Source organism: Dendrobates tinctorius, unplaced genomic scaffold, assembly GCF_039654945.1.
Source record: "Dendrobates tinctorius isolate UK_male_01 unplaced genomic scaffold, ASM3965494v1 ptg000116l, whole genome shotgun sequence".
NCBI classification, from domain to species: domain Eukaryota; kingdom Metazoa; phylum Chordata; class Amphibia; order Anura; family Dendrobatidae; genus Dendrobates; species Dendrobates tinctorius.
In genome coordinates this window covers 49718446-49735846 of record NW_027361784.1, presented here as the reverse complement: position 1 = coordinate 49735846, position 17401 = coordinate 49718446, and the positions used below count along the sequence as shown (strand labels likewise).

General features: G+C 48.7%; 1 protein-coding gene across 6 annotated transcripts in view; it reads left to right on the top strand.

Moving 5' to 3' along the window:
* TSNARE1 (t-SNARE domain containing 1) overlaps positions 1 to 17401 on the top strand; it is a 232822-nt gene that overhangs the window by 75876 nt on the left and 139545 nt on the right. For 5 of the 6 annotated variants that reach the window (XM_073590427.1, XM_073590424.1, XM_073590425.1 and 2 more), the window contains 2 exons: positions 10441 to 10513; positions 17221 to 17303. The exons of the other annotated variant lie outside the window; for it this stretch is intronic. In XM_073590427.1, the coding sequence (XP_073446528.1) occupies positions 10441 to 10513; positions 17221 to 17303 (156 nt within the window). The remainder of the gene's footprint in view (positions 1 to 10440; positions 10514 to 17220; positions 17304 to 17401) is intronic. 6 annotated transcript variants of the gene reach the window in all.

Below are 17401 nucleotides of genomic sequence, written 5' to 3'. Positions count from 1 at the left end.
GGCCACTTAATGTGCTTCATTTTGAGCCACTCCTTTGTTGCCTTGGCTGTATGTTTTGGGCCATTGTCTTGCTGGAAGACTCAGCCATGACCCTTTTTTAATGTCTTGGCAGAGAGAAGGAGGTTGTCACTCAGGATTTTATGGTACATGGCTCCAGATCCATTCTCCCATTGATGCGATGAAGCAGTCCTCTGCCCTTAGCAGAGAAACACCCCCAAAACATGTTTCCACCTCCATGCTTGACTGTGGGAACGGTGTTTTTTGAGTCATAGGCAGCATTTCTCTTCCTCCAAACACGGCGAGTTGAGTTAATGCCAAAGACCTCAATTTTTGTCTCCTCTGACCACAGAACCTTCTCCCAATCACTCACAGAAATATCCAGGTGTTCATTGGCAATCTTCTGACGGGCCTGCACATGTGCCTTCTTGAGCAGGGGGACCTTGCGGGCACTGCAGGATTGTAAAGCTTTAGGCTGTGTGCCCACGATGCGATTTTTAAGCGTTTTTGCCGCGATTTTCAGCGCGAAAACGCTGCAAAAACGTTTAAAAATCGTGTGCATTCCTATGGCATTCCGCACATGCTGTGCTAATGCTGCGCTTTTTTCTGCGGCGGAATCGCATCGCAGAAAAAATCGCAGCATGCTCATTCTTTTGTGCAGAATCGCAAAGAATTGCCGCGATTCCGCACCCATAGGAATGCATGAGAATCGCTTACTTCCCGCATGTGGCTATGCCCACCATGCGGGAAGTTAAGCGTCTCATGTGCGGTTGGTACCCACGGTGTGGAGGAGAGGAGACTGTCCTCCAGGCCCTGGGTACCATACCCCTGTAAAAAAAAGAATAAAAAATCGGGGTATATTTACCTTCCGACGTCCCGCGCTGCCATCCCGGACCTCAGCGTTCCCAGTAATGCCTTGCGGCAAGGACCTGTGATGACGTAGTCTCGCGTGACTCTAGCGGTCTCGCGAGATCGCTATAGCAACGCGAGACTACGTCATCACAGGTCTCGCAAGGCATTACTGGGAACGCAGAGGCCCGGGAATGCAGCGCGGGACGTCAGAAGGTAAATATACCCCGATTTTTTATTTTTTTAGCATTTTAACATTCTATCTTTTACTATTGAAGCCGCATAGGCGGCCTCAATAGTAAAAAGCTGCACACACTTGTCAAACACTATGTTTGACGAGTGTGACCAACCTGTCAATCACTTTCCAAGCGATGCTTCAAATCGCTTGAGAAAATCGCGGCAAAATTGCGGTGAAATCGCGCGGAAAAAAATGTGCGATTTCTGGGAAGGAGTCCGGTTTTCACCGTGCGTTCTAAAACGCTACGTGGGCACATAGCCTTAAGGTATAATGTGTTACCAATGGTTTTCTTGGTGACTGTGCTCCCAGCTGCCTTGAGATCATTAACAAGTTCCCCCCGTGTAGTTTTAGGCTGATCTCTCACCTTTCTCATGATCAAGGATACCCCACGAGGTGAGATTTTGCATGGTGTCCTAGATCAATGTCAATTGACAGACATTTTGTATTTCTTCCATTTTCTTACTATTGCACCAAGAGTTGTCTCCTCACTCAGCGTCTCACTTATGGTTTTGTAGCCCATTCCAGCTTTGTGCAGGTCTATGATCTTGTCCCTGACATCCTTATAAAGCTCTTTGGTCTTGCCCCTGTTGTCAACGTTAGAGTCTGAGTGATTGTGTCTGTGGACAGGAGTCTGTTATAAAGGTGACTATGTAAGACAGCTGTCTGTAATGCAGGTAACAAGTTAATTAGGAGCGTCTAACCGGTCTGTAGGAGCCAGAACTCTTAATGGTTGGTAGGGGATCAAACACTTATTTCTCACTGCAAAATACAAATAAATTTATACAATGTGATTTTCTGGATTTTATTTTTGATATTCTATCTCTCAATGTTAAAATGAACCTACCCTTGACTGTTCATGTCTTTGTCAGTGGCCAAAATTACAAAATCAGCAAGGGATCAAATACTTCTTTCCCCCACTGTAGTCCTCCATACAATATTATGGGCACCACATATTCCTCCATACAGTATTATGAGCACCACATAGTCCTCCAGACAGTATTATGAGCACCACATAGTCCTCCAGACAGTATTATGAGCACCACATAGTCCTCCAGACAGTATTATGAGCACCACATAGTCCTCCATACAATATTATGTGCACCACATAGTCCTCCATACAGTATTATGAGCACCACATAGTCCTCCAGACAGAATTATGGGCACCACATAGTCCTCCATACAGTACTGTGGGCCCCACATAGTCCTCCAGACAGTATTATGAGCATCATAGTCCTCCAGACAGTATTATGAGCACCACATAGTCCTCCAGACAGTATTATGAGCACCACATAGTCCTCCATACAGTACTGTGGGCCCCACATCGTCCTCCAGACAGAATTATGAGCACCACATAGTCCTCCAGACAGTATTATGGGCACCACATAGTCCTCCAGACAGTATTATGAGCACCACATAGTCCTCCAGACAGTATTATGGGAACCACATAGTCCTCCAGACAGTATTATGAGCACCGCATAGTCCTCCAGACAGTATTATGGGCACCGCATAGTCCTCCAGACAGTATTATGAGCACCACATAGTCCTCCAGACAGTATTATGAGCACCACATAGTCCTCCAGACAGTATTATGGGCACCACATAATCCTCCATACAGTATTATGAGCACCACATAGTCCTCCATACAGTATTATGAGCACCACATAGTCCTCCATACAATATTATGTGCACCACATAGTCCTCCATACAGTATTATGAGCACCACATAGTCCTCCAGACAGTATTATGGGCACCACATAGTCCTCCATACAGTACTGTGGGCCCCACATAGTCCTCCAGACAGAATTATGAGCACCACATAGTCCTCCAGACAGTATTATGAGCACCACATAGTCCTCCAGACAGTATTATGAGCACCACATAGTCCTCCATACAGTACTGTGGGCCCCACATCGTCCTCCAGACAGAATTATGAGCACCACATAGTCCTCCAGACAGTATTATGGGCACCACATAGTCCTCCAGACAGTATTATGAGCACCACATAGTCCTCCAGACAGTATTATGGGCACCACATAGTCCTCCAGACAGTATTATGAGCACCACATAGTCCTCCAGACAGTATTATGGGCACCACATAGTCCTCCAGACAGTATTATGAGCACTGCATAGTCCTCCAGACAGTATTATGAGCACCACATAGTCCTCCAGACAGTATTATGAGCACCACATAGTCCTCCAGACAGTATTATGGGCACCACATAGTCCTCCATACAGTATTATGAGCACCACATAGTCCTCCATACAGTATTATGAGCACCACATAGTCCTCCAGACAGTATTATGAGCACCACATAGTCCTCCATACAGTACTGTGGGCCCCACATAGTCCTCCGGACAGTATTATGAGCGCCACATAGTCCTCCATACAGTACTGTGGGCCCCACATAGTCCTCCGGACAGTATTATGGCTCCATATAATGCTCCATATATTAAAAAAAAAAAAAATTAATTACTCACCTCTCCTGTTCCTGCAGCTCCGGTCTCCTCAGCGTCTTATGACTCAGCATTGCACAACACAGAGGACACGCGGTTGTGACGTCTTGGTGCCCTCTGCTCTGAGACGTCACAGAGTCAGAAGACACTGGAGCTGCTGGGAACGAGGAGTATTTGAGGGGGAAGCCAGTGATGATGCATCGGCCTCCTCTGACTCTCACGCCCCATTGCGTTAGCTGAAGTAATTGTGTCCAAATAGAGCAGTGCTACAGTGTAAAGAATGGGAACGGACAGAGAAGCAGCCCTGATCCCCTTATGAGACCGTATACAGTCATCGGATCTCCTTTCTCATCAGAGCTTCAAGGCTTTTTCTCTTGACAGTTCCCATTGCTTTACACTGCAGTTTTTCTCTATTGGACACATGATTAGTGACTCCTTTGTGAGATCAGAATGATTGTAGACCGCGACCAGGGAGGTGAGGAAATGGCTACTGTGGTCCGAGACAGAGGGGGAGACCCCCACTAATAAAGTGTCCCGATACCCGGAGTAATATCTGATGTGCAGAACCAAATAAAATCTGCCGACCTGTCGAGTGGAGGAAAATCCTGTGCCGGGTCCTCGCACAGGGGCCCCCGGAGTCCCTCTCGGAGAGGAGCAGAATCCTGTGTTGGGACCTTGCATCAGGACTCCTCTGGGAATAGAGCAGAACCCTGTGTCGGGTCCTCGCTCCATGACCCCCGGCTCCCCTCTGTTAATGGAGAATTCTGTACCAGGTCCTCACTCCGGGACCCCTCTGGGAATGGAACAGAATCCTGTGCCGGTCCTCGCTGCGTGACCTCTGGGGCCCTTCTGGGAATAGAGCAGAACCCTGTGTTGGGTCCTCACTCTGTGACCCCCGTCTCCCCTCTGTTAATGGAGCAGAATTCTGTACCAGGTCCTCACTCTGGGACCCCTCTGGGACGGGATCAGAATCCTGTGCCGGGTCCTCACTCCGGGACCCCTCTGGGACGGGATCAGAATCCTGTGCCGGGTCCTCACTGTGGGAACCCTCTGGAAATGGAACAGAATCCTGTGGCGGGGCCTCGCTCCGTGACCTCCGGGACTCCTCTGGGAATGGAACAGAATCCTGTGCTGGGGCCTCGCTCCGTGACCTCCGGGACTCCTCTGGGAATGGAACAGAATCCTGTGCCGGGTCCTCACTCCGGGAACCCTCTGGGAATGGAACAGAATCCTGTGCCGGGGCCTCGCTCCGTGACCTCCGGGACTCCTCTGGGAATGGAACAGAATCCTGTGCCGGGTCCTCACTCCGGGAACCCTCTGGGAATGGAACAGAATCCTGTGCCGGGGCCTCACTCAGGGAACCCTCTGGGAATGGAACAGAATCCTGTGCCGGGGCCTCGCTCCGTGACCTCCGGGACTCCTCTGGGAATGGAACAGAATCCTGTGCCGTGTCCTCACTCCGGGACTCCTCTGGGAATGGAACAGAATCCTGTGCCGGGGCCTCGCTCCGTGACCTCCGGGACTCCTCTGGGAATGGAACAGAATCCTGTGCCGTGTCCTCACTCCGGGACTCCTCTGGGAATGGAACAGAATCCTGTGCCGTGTCCTCACTCCGTGACCTCCGGGACTCCTCTGGGAATGGAACAGAATCCTGTGCCGGGGCCTCGCTCCGTGACCTCTGGGACTCCTCTGGGAATGGAACAGAATCCTGTGCCGGGGCCTCGCTCCGTGACCTCTGGGACTCCTCTGGGAATGGAACAGAATCCTGTGCCTGGGCCTCGCTCCGTGACCTCCGGGACTCCTCTGGGAATGGAACAAAATCCTGTGCCGGGGCCTCACTCTGAGAACCCTCTGGGAATGGAACAGAATCCTGTGCCGGGGCCTCGCTCCGTGACCTCCAGGACTCCTCTGGGAATGGAACAGAATCCTGTGTCGGGTCCTCGCTCCGTGACCTCCAGGACTCCTCTGGGAATGGAACAGAATCCTGTGTTGGGTCCTCGCTCCATGACCCCCCCGGGGCCCCTGTGGGAATGGAGCAGAATCCTGTGTCGGGGCCTCGCTTCGTGACCTCCGGGACGCCTCTTGAAATGGAGCAGAATCCTCTGCCAGGTCTTCACTCTGTGACTTCCTCTGTCAGTTGACTGCTGACCTGCTCCGGTCTACACAGTAAAGCTGAAGTGCCAGCAGCAGATGATCCGCAGCCTGAGATCCAGAGAAAAGAGCAGCGTTCAGTGTGTATTATAGTAAAAAGCTGATGGAAATAACATCTGATGATCGTGATGAGGGTTATATTGTCGGCAGTCTTTACCCTGATGAGACGTTGCTTCCCGCCGGTGCCTGCTGTGACCTCCGTATACCAGGGCGATATCATATATACCTTCCCCGTGTTCACTGACACACAGGAGCAGAACCAGAGTAGAAACTATGAAGACATTAATTTCTTCCCCTTAATAGCGCCGTCCACTTCAAAGAGAAACCTCAAAGGACAAGAACGACTCGGGTCGACGCTCCATAGTGAATCCACATTATTGGAGGGGCCAGGATTGTAGGGATCGTTAAGAAGCTGCTCAGAAAACAAACAACCTGATCTGTCGAGGTTTATACCTTATGGGACAGTTGTAAGAATAGAAACCTAATGTGCGCTCGGTCCTGAGACCTCACCTATTGTGGGTGGTGGAGCCTGGGTTATCACTGCATATGGAGGTGTTATCAGTCACTGTACAGGAGGAGGTGAGCTGTGACATCACCTATTGTGAATGGTGGATCCTGTCTACTGTATATGGAGGTGATATCAGTCATTGTACAGGAGGAGGTGAGCTGTGACATAACACAGGCTCCACCATTCACAATAGGTGATGTCACAGCTCATCTCCTCCTGTACAATGACTGCTAACACCTCCATATACAGTAGATAACACAGACTCCACCATTCACAATAGGTTATCTACTGTATATGGAGGTGTTATCAGTCATTGTACAGGAGGAGATGAGCTGTGACATCACCTATTGTGATTGGTGGAGCCTGTCTACTGTATATGGAGGTGTTATCAGTCATTGTACAGGAGGAGGTGAGCTGTGACATAACCGATTGTGAATGGTGGAGCCTGTGTTATCTACTGTATATGGAGGTGTTATCAATCATTGTACAGGAGGAGGTGAGCTGTGACATAACACAGGCTCCACCATTCACAATAGGTTATCTACTGTATATGGAGGTGTTATAAGTCATTGTGCAGGAGGAGGTGAGCTGTGACATCACCTATTGTGAATGATGGAGCCTGTGTTGTCTACTGTATATGGGGGTGTTATCACTCATTGTACAGGAGGAGAAGGTGAGCTGTGACCTCACCTATTGTGAATGGTGGGGCCTGTGTTATCTACTCTACATAGAGGTGTTATCAGTAGAGATGGGCGAAGCCGAACAGTAAAGTTTGGCGTACATACCGAACACGTACTGTTCGGGCATGGACACCAAACACGGACTTCTCCAGAAAGTCTGTTTTACTGTTCGGGTTAGGCTGCCCTAACACTGGGTGTTTGTTGTTCTGTCATGTGCATGACAGCACGGCAAACGCCGCTTCTGATCGGCGGTGAAATCATCCCCGCCGGTCAGAGAGCCGCGATTCCCATGTCAAAAGACAGCGTGAGCGCTCAGATGTGATCGGAGGTATAAAGTTCACCTCCGATCTCTGGTGTCAGTTAATGGTACTACAGCTCCCATTATCCTACACCTGCTGCCGCTAATAACAGTGAGAGCAGGAGCGACGGATGGGAGAATTTATTCGCCGACTCCTGCGCTGTAAATAGATGAAAAAAAAAAAACATGGTTTCCCCTGTATTTTTGATAACCAGCCAGGCAAAACTCACAGCCTGGGGCTGCAACCTTCATCTGTCAGCTTCAGCAAGGCTGGTTATCAAGAATAGAGGGGTCCCCACGCTGTTTTTTTTTTTTTGTTTAAATTATTTAATTAAAGAAAAACGGCGTGGGGTCCCCCCGATTTTGACAACCAGCCTTGCTAAAGCAGACATCTGGGGGCTGGTATTCTCAGGCTGGTTAACGGCCATGGATATTGCCCCCCCCAGCCTAAAAATAGCAACCCGCAGCCTCCCAGAAAAGGCACATCTATTAGATGTGCCAATTCTAGTGCTCTGCCAGACTCTTCCCACTTGCCCTGTAGCGATGGCAAGTGGGGTTCATATTTGTCGGTTTGATGTCACCTTTGTATAGTCAGATGACATCAAACCCACGGATTACTAATGGAGAGGCATCTGTAAGACACCTCTCCATTACTAATCCTATAGTTATTTGGTAAATAAAGACACAGCCAGAATAAAGTCCTTTATTAGAAATAAAACAAAACAGTGTTACTTTTTCATTAAAAAATAATAAACACAGTTATACTCGCTTAATGCCTAATTCCACCAAAGGCCTCATCTCCTGTAATGAAACAAAAGTTTAAAACAACAATATACCATACCTGTCCGTCGTTCTGTCCCACGCAGTAATCCAGGTTTTGAACCTGGACGGTGCCACAATGCAAACGTACAGGCTGAAAACCACTGGTGAATGAATTGCTGCGAGCACAGCCTCAGTGACCAGCGATGAAATCATCGAGGTTACGTCTGGTCATTGAGGCTCCGTTCCCAGCCGAGCTGAACTGCGGTGATCTCTCTGCTAGCACCGTGAGGAAAAACTCCCAGCTGTCACTTTTGCTTGGCTGGTTATAAAAATACAGGAGAACACATGCCGGTGTGTTTTTTTTTTGTTTTTTTTTAATTTATGTACAGAGCAGGAGCGGCTGATGAACCCTCCCATCCGCCGCTCCTGCTCTCACTGTTATTGGCGGCAGCAGGTGTCGGATGATAGGAGCGGTTGACCCATCAGCTGACACCAGTGAGCGGAGGTAAGCTTTATAATTCCGATCACAGCTGAGCGCTCACGCTGTCTTGTGATAGCGTGGCAGCCATGGCTCTCTGACTGGCGGGGATTATTTCACCGTCGATCAAAAGAGGTGTTTGCCGCGCTGCCATGTACATGACAGCGTGGCAAACACTGGATGTTCGGGCCCTGCATTCAAGTAAATGGGGTCCGGGTTCAGGTACTGTTCTGGTACCTGAACTTTTTGTAACTGTTCTGCCGGACCCGAATATCCAGGTATCCGCTCGTGTCTAGTTATCAGTCACTGCACAGGAGGAGAAGGTGAGTTGTGACCTCCCCTATTGTGAATGGTGGATCCTGCATAGTGTACTGTACATAGAGGTGTTATCAGTCATTGTACAGGAAGAGGTGAGCTGTGAAATCACCTATTGTGAATGTTGGATCCTGTGTTTTCTACTGTATATAGAGGTGTTATCAGTTATTGTACAGGAAGAGGAGGGGAGCTGTGACATCACCTATTGTGAATGGTGGGTCCTGTATTGTCTACTGTATATAGAGGTGTTATCAGTCATTGTACAGGAGGAGGTAAGCTGTGATATCACCTATTGTGAATGGTGGGTCCTGTATTGTCTACTGTATATAGAGGTGTTATCAGTCATTGTACAGGAGGAGGTAAGCTGTGATATCACCTATTGTGAATGGTGGATTCTGTATTGTTTACTGTATTCTGTATTGTTTACTGTATATAGAGGTGTTATCAGTCATTGTACAGGAGGAGGAGGTGAGCTGTGATATCACCTATTGTGAATGGTGGATCCTGTGTTTTCTACTGTACACAAAAACTATAAGATGCAAAATAAACATAACTCCTGCTGTAACTAAATGAGTATAAAGCAAAAGTGCATTTAGATAACACGGGGTTCTTAGTAACACTGTTTTTGATCAAAAATAGCATAAAAGGCATCCCACCGTTGGCAGCGTGGCCCCGTTCGGGCTGGTCCTACACTATCTAATATTAAAAACATTAAATAGTTGACCACATTGTGTGAATAAGGGCAGACAAAGGACTGGGTCCTGAACTGTGGACAGCAGCCTTGGGAAGTATATACAGGTATATCAGTCATTGTACAGGAGTGGGAGGAGGTGAGCTGTGACATCATCTATTGTGAATTAAGGGTTCTGTGTTAACCCCTCTATACACTGCTAATAAAAATCATTGTTACCCTGTCTCTGCTGATAATGAGCATGATGATAACTCTGCCTGAAAGGGCAGGAAGTATGAGTGTAGAATAATCCCTATGGCCAGTGTGAAAATTGCAAAATTACTACCGTAGTTGTATTTATAATAAAGCTTGTCACGTGAAAAATAAAAAATGTCTAAGTTATATATTGTTTTTAAAATAGAATAGACCCGAAAACGTGATGTAAATAATTATTTTACCACGCATTCCCTTTAAATGTGAGATTCATGTCATGTCAGAACATTAGTAAGTTGGTGGGGGGCTAGTAGATGAGATTTGTCCATTGCCCCCTCACCTTGTCTTTTTTCGTGGTCTCTGAAGTCGATACGTTCCAGGACGTTTTTGGTTGGGTTTTCTCAGTCCCGGAGTTGCCCCTTATGTATTGCTTGTTTGTGCCTAGTAATGGAGACCTGTAGAGCCGTGTGCCCATGATAGTCGATGCCGGGCTTTCCTCTCCAGCCCTGTAGTGACTCCCGATACATCGCCCCATCACATTGCAGGACGTGCCCCCCCCCCCCCCCGGGCACAGGACATGCCCCCCCCGGGCACAGGACTTGCCCCCCCCCGGTACAGGACGTGCCCCCGGTACAGGACCCACGGATCCTGCACTCTGCGGTGCCAAAAACGTAACAACTTCTGAAACTTTGTATCAAAGAGGGAAACAATCTTGTTGGTTCCATTGCATGTAGAGCTGCGTTCAGACTCCGTCCTGCCGCCTGTGGTTTGTGCACCAATCTCCTCTTATCGTCCCGTTGGTTATTTTTTTTTCTTCTTTTTTTCAGAGTGATATGTTAGATGTCAATCAGATAATGAAAGATTTGGCATCCATAGTGTATGATCAAGGTCAGGACATAGGTATGTATTCAGTCTGCTTTATTACGGGTTTATAATGTGTTTTTTTATTCCTCTGCTGTAGTGGCCGATATTTTCTGAGATAAATACACATTTTCTTCCAGTCCATGTTGCCGTCTGTGCGCGGCTGATAAACGTTGCACTTTTTTTGCTGTACAATAAGGATTCTTAATCCAATCACATCCAGAGCTGCATTAAAAAGTTTCGAATGTAAAACCTTCTTTTAAGTAAATATTACATTTTTTTTTTTTTTTTTTATTTATTTATTTTTTTAGCTATTTCTGTATTTTTTTCTTCTAATTGTTACTTGATTATGGAAGCTGAAATCTTACCTGAACTGCAGCTCTGATCTGGGAATGACATCTGGATGTAAGAAACATCAGCTGGATGGCAGAGTGCTGTAAAATGTGTGGGAAACTGTTGTGGGCATGCTCTGTGATTGTGCAGGAAATAGTGTGCATGCTCTGTGACTGTGCAGGAAGATGTGGGCTTGCTATGTGGCTGTGCAGGAAGATGTGAGCATGTTATATGACTGTGCAGGAAGATGTTGTGGGCATTCTATGTGACTGCAGGAAGATGTGAGCATGTTATGTGACTGCAGGAAGATGTGAGCATGTGATGTGGCTGTGCAGGAAGATGTTGTGGGCATTCTATGTGACTGTGCAGGAAGATGTGACGATGTTATGTGACTGCAGGAAGATGTGACGATGTTATGTGACTGCAGGAAGATGTGAGCATGTGATGTGACTGCAGGAAGGTGTGAGCATGTTATGTGACTGCAGGAAGGTGTGAGCATGCTATGTGACTGCAGGAAGATGTGAGCATGCTATGTGACTGCAGGAAGATGTGAGCATGTTATGTGACTGCAGGAAGGTGTGAGCATGTTATGTGACTGTGCAGGAAGATGTGAGCATGCTATGTGACTGCAGGAAGATGTGAGCATGTTATGTGACTGCAGGAAGATGTGAGCATGCTATGTGACTGCAGGAAGATGTGAGCATGCTATGCGACTGCAGGAAGATGTGAGCATGCTATGTGACTGCAGGAAGATGTGAGCATGCTATGTGACTGCAGGAAGATGTGAGCATGCTATGTGACTGCAGGAAGGTGTGAGCATGCTATGTGACTGCAGGAAGATGTGAGCATGCTATGTGACTGCAGGAAGATGTGAGCATGCTATGTGACTGCAGGAAGATGTGAGCATGCTATGTGACTGCAGGAAGATGTGAGAATGTTATGTGACTGCAGGAAGATGTGAGCATGCTATGTGACTGCAGGAAGATGTGAGCATGCTATGTGACTGCAGGAAGATGTGAGCATGCTATGTGACTGCAGGAAGATGTGAGCATGCTATGTGACTGCAGGAAGATGTGAGCATGTTATGTGACTGCAGGAAGATGTGAGCATGTTATGTGAATGTGCAGGAAGGTGTGAGCATGTTATGTGACTGCAGGAAGATGTGAGCATGTTATGTGACTGCAGGAAGATGTGAGCATGTTATGTGACTGCAGGAAGATGTGAGCATGCTATGTGACTGCAGGAAGATGTGAGCATGTTATGTGACTGCAGGAAGGTGTGAGCATGTTATGTGACTGCAGGAAGATGTGAGCATGTTATGTGACTGCAGGAAGATGTGAGCATGTTATGTGACTGCAGGAAGGTGTGAGCATGTTATGTGACTGCAGGAAGGTGTGAGCATGTTATGTGACTGTGCAGGAAGGTGTGAGCATGTTATGTGACTGCAGGAAGATGTGAGCATGCTATGTGACTGCAGGAAGATGTGAGCATGTTATGTGACTGTGCAGGAAGATGTTGTGGGCGTGCACTGACTGTGCAGGAATGTGTGAGCATGTTATGTGACTGCAGGAAGGTGTGAGCATGTTATGTGACTGCAGGAAGATGTGAGCATGTTATGTGACTGCAGGAAGGTGTGAGCATGTTATGTGACTGCAGGAAGGTGTGAGCATGTTATGTGACTGCAGGAAGGTGTGAGCATGTTATGTGACTGCAGGAAGGTGTGAGCATGTTATATGACTGCAGGAAGATGTGAGCATGCTATGTGACTGCAGGAAGATGTGAGCATGTTATGTGACTGTGCAGGAAGATGTTGTGGGCGTGCACTGGCTGTGCAAGAAGATGTGAGCATGTTATGTGACTGCAGGAAGATGTGAGCATGTTATGTGACTGTGCAGGAAGATGTGAGCATGTTATGTGACTGTGCAGGAAGATGTGAGCATGTTATGTGACTGTGCAGGAAGATGTGAGCATGTTATGTGACTGTGCAGGAAGATGTGAGCATGTTATGTGACTGTGCAGGAAGGTGTGAGCATGTTATGTGACTGCAGGAAGGTGTGAGCATGTTATGTGACTGCAGGAAGGTGTGAGCATGTTATGTGACTGCAGGAAGATGTGAGCATGCTATGTGACTGCAGGAAGATGTGAGCATGCTATGTGACTGCAGGAAGATGTGAGCATGTTATGTGACTGTGCAGGAAGATGTTGTGGGCGTGCACTGACTGTGCAGGAAGATGTGAGCATGTTATGTGACTGTGCAGGAAGATGTGAGCATGTTATGTGACTGTGCAGGAAGATGTTGTGGGCGTGCACTGACTGTGCAGGAAGATGTGAGCATGTTATGTGACTGCAGGAAGATGTGAGCATGTTATGTGACTGTGCAGGAAGATGTGAGCATGTTATGTGACTGTGCAGGAAGATGTGAGCATGTTATGTGACTGTGCAGGAAGATGTGAGCATGTTATGTGACTGTGCAGGAAGGTGTGAGCATGTTATGTGACTGCAGGAAGGTGTGAGCATGTTATGTGACTTCAGGAAGGTGTGAGCATGTTATGTGACTGCAGGAAGATGTGAGCATGCTATGTGACTGCAGGAAGATGTGAGCATGCTATGTGACTGCAGGAAGATGTGAGCATGTTATGTGACTGTGCATGAAGATGTTGTGGGCGTGCACTGACTGTGCAGGAAGATGTGAGCATGTTATGTGACTGTGCAGGAAGATGTGAGCATGTTATGTGACTGTGCAGGAAGATGTTGTGGGCGTGCACTGACTGTGCAGGAAGGTGTGAGCATGTTATGTGACTGCAGGAAGATGTGGACATGCTATGTAACTGCAGGAAGATGTGAGCATGTTATGTGGCTGTGCAGGAAGATGTTGACATGCTCTGTGACTGTGCAGGAAGATGTTTACATGCTCTGTGGCTGTGCAGGAAGATGTTTACATGCTCTGTGGCTGTGCAGGAAGATGTTTACATGCTCTGGCTGTGCAGGAAGATGTTTACATGCTCTGTGGCTGTGCAGGAAGATGTTGACATGCTCTGTGGCTGTGCAGGAAGATGTTGACATGCTCTGTGACTGTGCAGGAAGATGTTTACATGCTCTGTGGCTGTGCAGTAAGATGTTGACATGCTCCGTGGCTGTGCAGGCAGATGATATGGGCATGCTCTATGACTGTGCGGGAGAAGATGTTCGCATGCTGTGTGACACTGGGAAAACTATGCCGGGCATGCTCTGTGAATATGTGGGAGAGTCTTGTTTGTGGGTATGCTGTGCCGCTATACAGGAGTGTAGTGTGGGCATCCTCTCCCACTGGATGCGAGAGGGCTGGGTGATATGCTCTACCCCTGGACGAGAGAGTTTTGATGGACTTTTTCTCCTTGACAGTAGTGTGCTGGCGAGCATCCTCTTCCCTTGGATGGGAGCGTGCTTAACTGAGAGTGTTGGCAGGCATATTCTGCCTCTGGATGGCAGAGTGGTGGTGGGTGTGAGCTGGTGTGCAGGCTCTACTAGAAGTGTGCTGGAGGGCATGCTCTGCTACTGAATATGAGAGTGCTGGCAACCATGCTTTACAACTGGACGTGAGTGTTGGTGGGCATGTCTCGGGAGAGTGCTGGTGGGCATGGTCTGCCACATTATGGGACACTTGTTGGCATGCTCAGTGATGGTTCGGTAGAGTGCTGGTCGGCATGCTCTGCAACATTATAGGACACTTGTGGGCATGCTTGTTGATGGTTCGGGAGAATAGTGGCGAGTCATGCTCTGCCACATTGAGACATTTGTTGGCATGCTCAGTGTTGATTCAATAGATTGTTGGCGGGCATGCTCTGCCACATTATGGGTCATTTGTTGGCATGGTTGGTGATGGTTTCAGAGAGTGCTGTTGGACATGCTCGGTGTTGGTTCAGTAGATTGCTGGTGGCATGCTGTGCCACATTATGGGACACTTGTGGGCATGCTTGGTGATGGTTTCGGAGAGTGCTGTTGGGCATGCTCTGCCATGTTATGCGACACTTGTGGGCGTGCTGGGTGTTGGTTCAGAGCGTGCTGTTGGACATGCTCGATGGTTCAGAGAGTGCGGGTGGCATGCTCTGCCATATTATGGGACACTTGTGGGCATGCTTGGTAATGGTTTCGTAGAGTGCTGTTGGGCATGCTCGGTGATGGTTTGGAGGGTGCTGTTGGGCATGCTCTGCCACATTATGGGACGCTTATGGGCATGCTTGGTGATGGTTTGGAGAGTGCTGGCGGGCATTCTCTGCCACATTATGGGACACTCATGGGCATGCTTGGTGATGGTTTGGAGAGTGCTGGCGGGCATTCTCTGCCACATTATGGGACGCTTATGGGCATGCTTGGTGATGGTTTGGAGAGTGCTTGGGGGCATGCTCTGCCACATTATGGGACGCTTATGGGCATGCTTGGTGATGGTTTGGAGAGTGCTGGTGGGCATTCTCTGCCACATTATGGGACACTTATGGGCATGCTTGGTGATGGTTTGGAGAGTGCTGGCGGGCATGCTCTGCCACATTATGGGACGCTTATGGGCATGCTTGGTGTTGGTTTGGAGAGTCCTGGCGGGCATTCTCTGCCACATTATGGGACGCTTATGGGCATGCTTGGTGATGGTTTGGAGAGTGCTGGCTGGCATGCTCTGCCACATTATGGGACGCTTGTGGGCATGCTTGGTGATGGTTTCGTAGAGTGCTGTTGGGCATGCTCTGCCATGTTATGGGACACTTGTGGGCGTGCTTGGTAATGGTTTCGTAGAGTGCTGTTGGGCATGCTCGGTGATGGTTTGGAGGGTGCTGTTGGGCATGCTCTGCCACATTATGGGACGCTTATGGGCATGCTTGGTGATGGTTTGGAGAGTGCTGGCGGGCATTCTCTGCCACATTATGGGACACTTATGGGCATTCTTGGTGATGGTTTGGAGAGTGCTGGCGGGCATTCTCTGCCACATTATGGGACACTCATGGGCATGCTTGGTGATGGTTTGGAGAGTGCTTGGGGGCATTCTCTGCCACATTATGGGACGCTTATGGGCATGCTTGTGATGGTTTGGAGAGTGCTGGCGGGCATGCTCTGCCACATTATGGGACGCTTATGGGCATGCTTGGTGATGGTTTGGAGAGTGCTGGCTGGCATGCTCTGCCACATTATGGGACGCTTATGGGCATGCTTGGTGATGGTTTGGAGAGTGCTGGCTGGCATGCTCTGCCACATTATGGGACGCTTATGGGCATGCTTGTGATGGTTTGGAGAGTGCTGGCGGGCATGCTCTGCCACATTATGGGACGCTTATGGGCATGCTTGGTGATGGTTTGGAGAGTGCTGGCTGGCATGCTCTGCCACATTATGGGACGCTTATGGGCATGCTTGGTGATGGTTTGGAGAGTGCTGGCTGGCATGCTCTGCCACATTATGGGACGCTTGTGGGCATGCTTGGTGATGGTTTCGTAGAGTGCTGTTGGGCATGCTCTGCCATGTTATGGGACACTTGTGGGCGTGCTCGGTGTTGGTTCACAGGGTGTTGTTGGACATGCTCGATGATGGTTCGGAGAGTGCTGGTGGCATGCTCTGCCATATTATGGGACACTTGTGGGCATGCTTGGTAATGGTTTCGTAGAGTGCTGTTGGGCATGCTCGGTGATGGTTTGGAGGGTGCTGTTGGGCATGCTCTGCCACATTATGGGACGCTTATGGGCATGCTTGGTGATGGTTTGGAGAGTGCTGGCGGGCATTCTCTGCCACATTATGGGACGCATATGGGCATGCTTGGTGATGGTTTGGAGAGTGCTGGCGGGCATTCTCTGCCACATTATGGGACACTTATGGGCATGCTTGGTGATGGTTTGGAGAGTGCTTGGGGGCATTCTCTGCCACATTATGGGACACTCATGGGCATGCTTGGTGATGGATCGGTAGAGTGCGGTTGCTGTGACAGCCTTTTTCTTGTAATTGCAGCATTAGGTGATTTGCCATCAGTGTTGACAGCACAAGTAATGGAGCCGTCAGCCTACTGTGCAGACTTCCCACAAATTACAATTGACAGGCAGCGTTTTTTTGCAGCTTCGGATGTGACTAGAGTATAAACAATATCACTCTGGGTCGAATAAAGGTATAATAAAAACAAAATATTTGCCAGGGCTGACGCTGCTTGTGTGTAGACTTAACCTGTGACATGCTGGTCAGAAGTGGCGCTCAGGACATCCCCCTTGCAGGTCGGAGCCCGCTAGGAAGGCGCCGGGTCGGACGTCGTTCCGTCTCCTTCACACTAATTGATACCGTATTGATAGAGTGAGGGGGTGAGAATCTGCGCTGCAGATTAACGGCATTAGCGTCGGCCAGAGTCTCTCGTCACTGTCCCATAGTGCCGCAGATAAGCTCACGTCTAACGCTCTGTCCTGGATTTACAGATAGCATTGAAGCCAATATTGAGACCGCGTCATCTCATGTAGAATCTGCCAATCGCCAGTTGGCCAAAGCAAGTCAGCACCAAGTAAGTAAGATTAGAGCGGTGGGAGCCGCGGTATCAGTGCTGCGCAGACACACTGCACAATACACCACACAAGCTTCTTAGTCCTCTTTTGCTGCCGC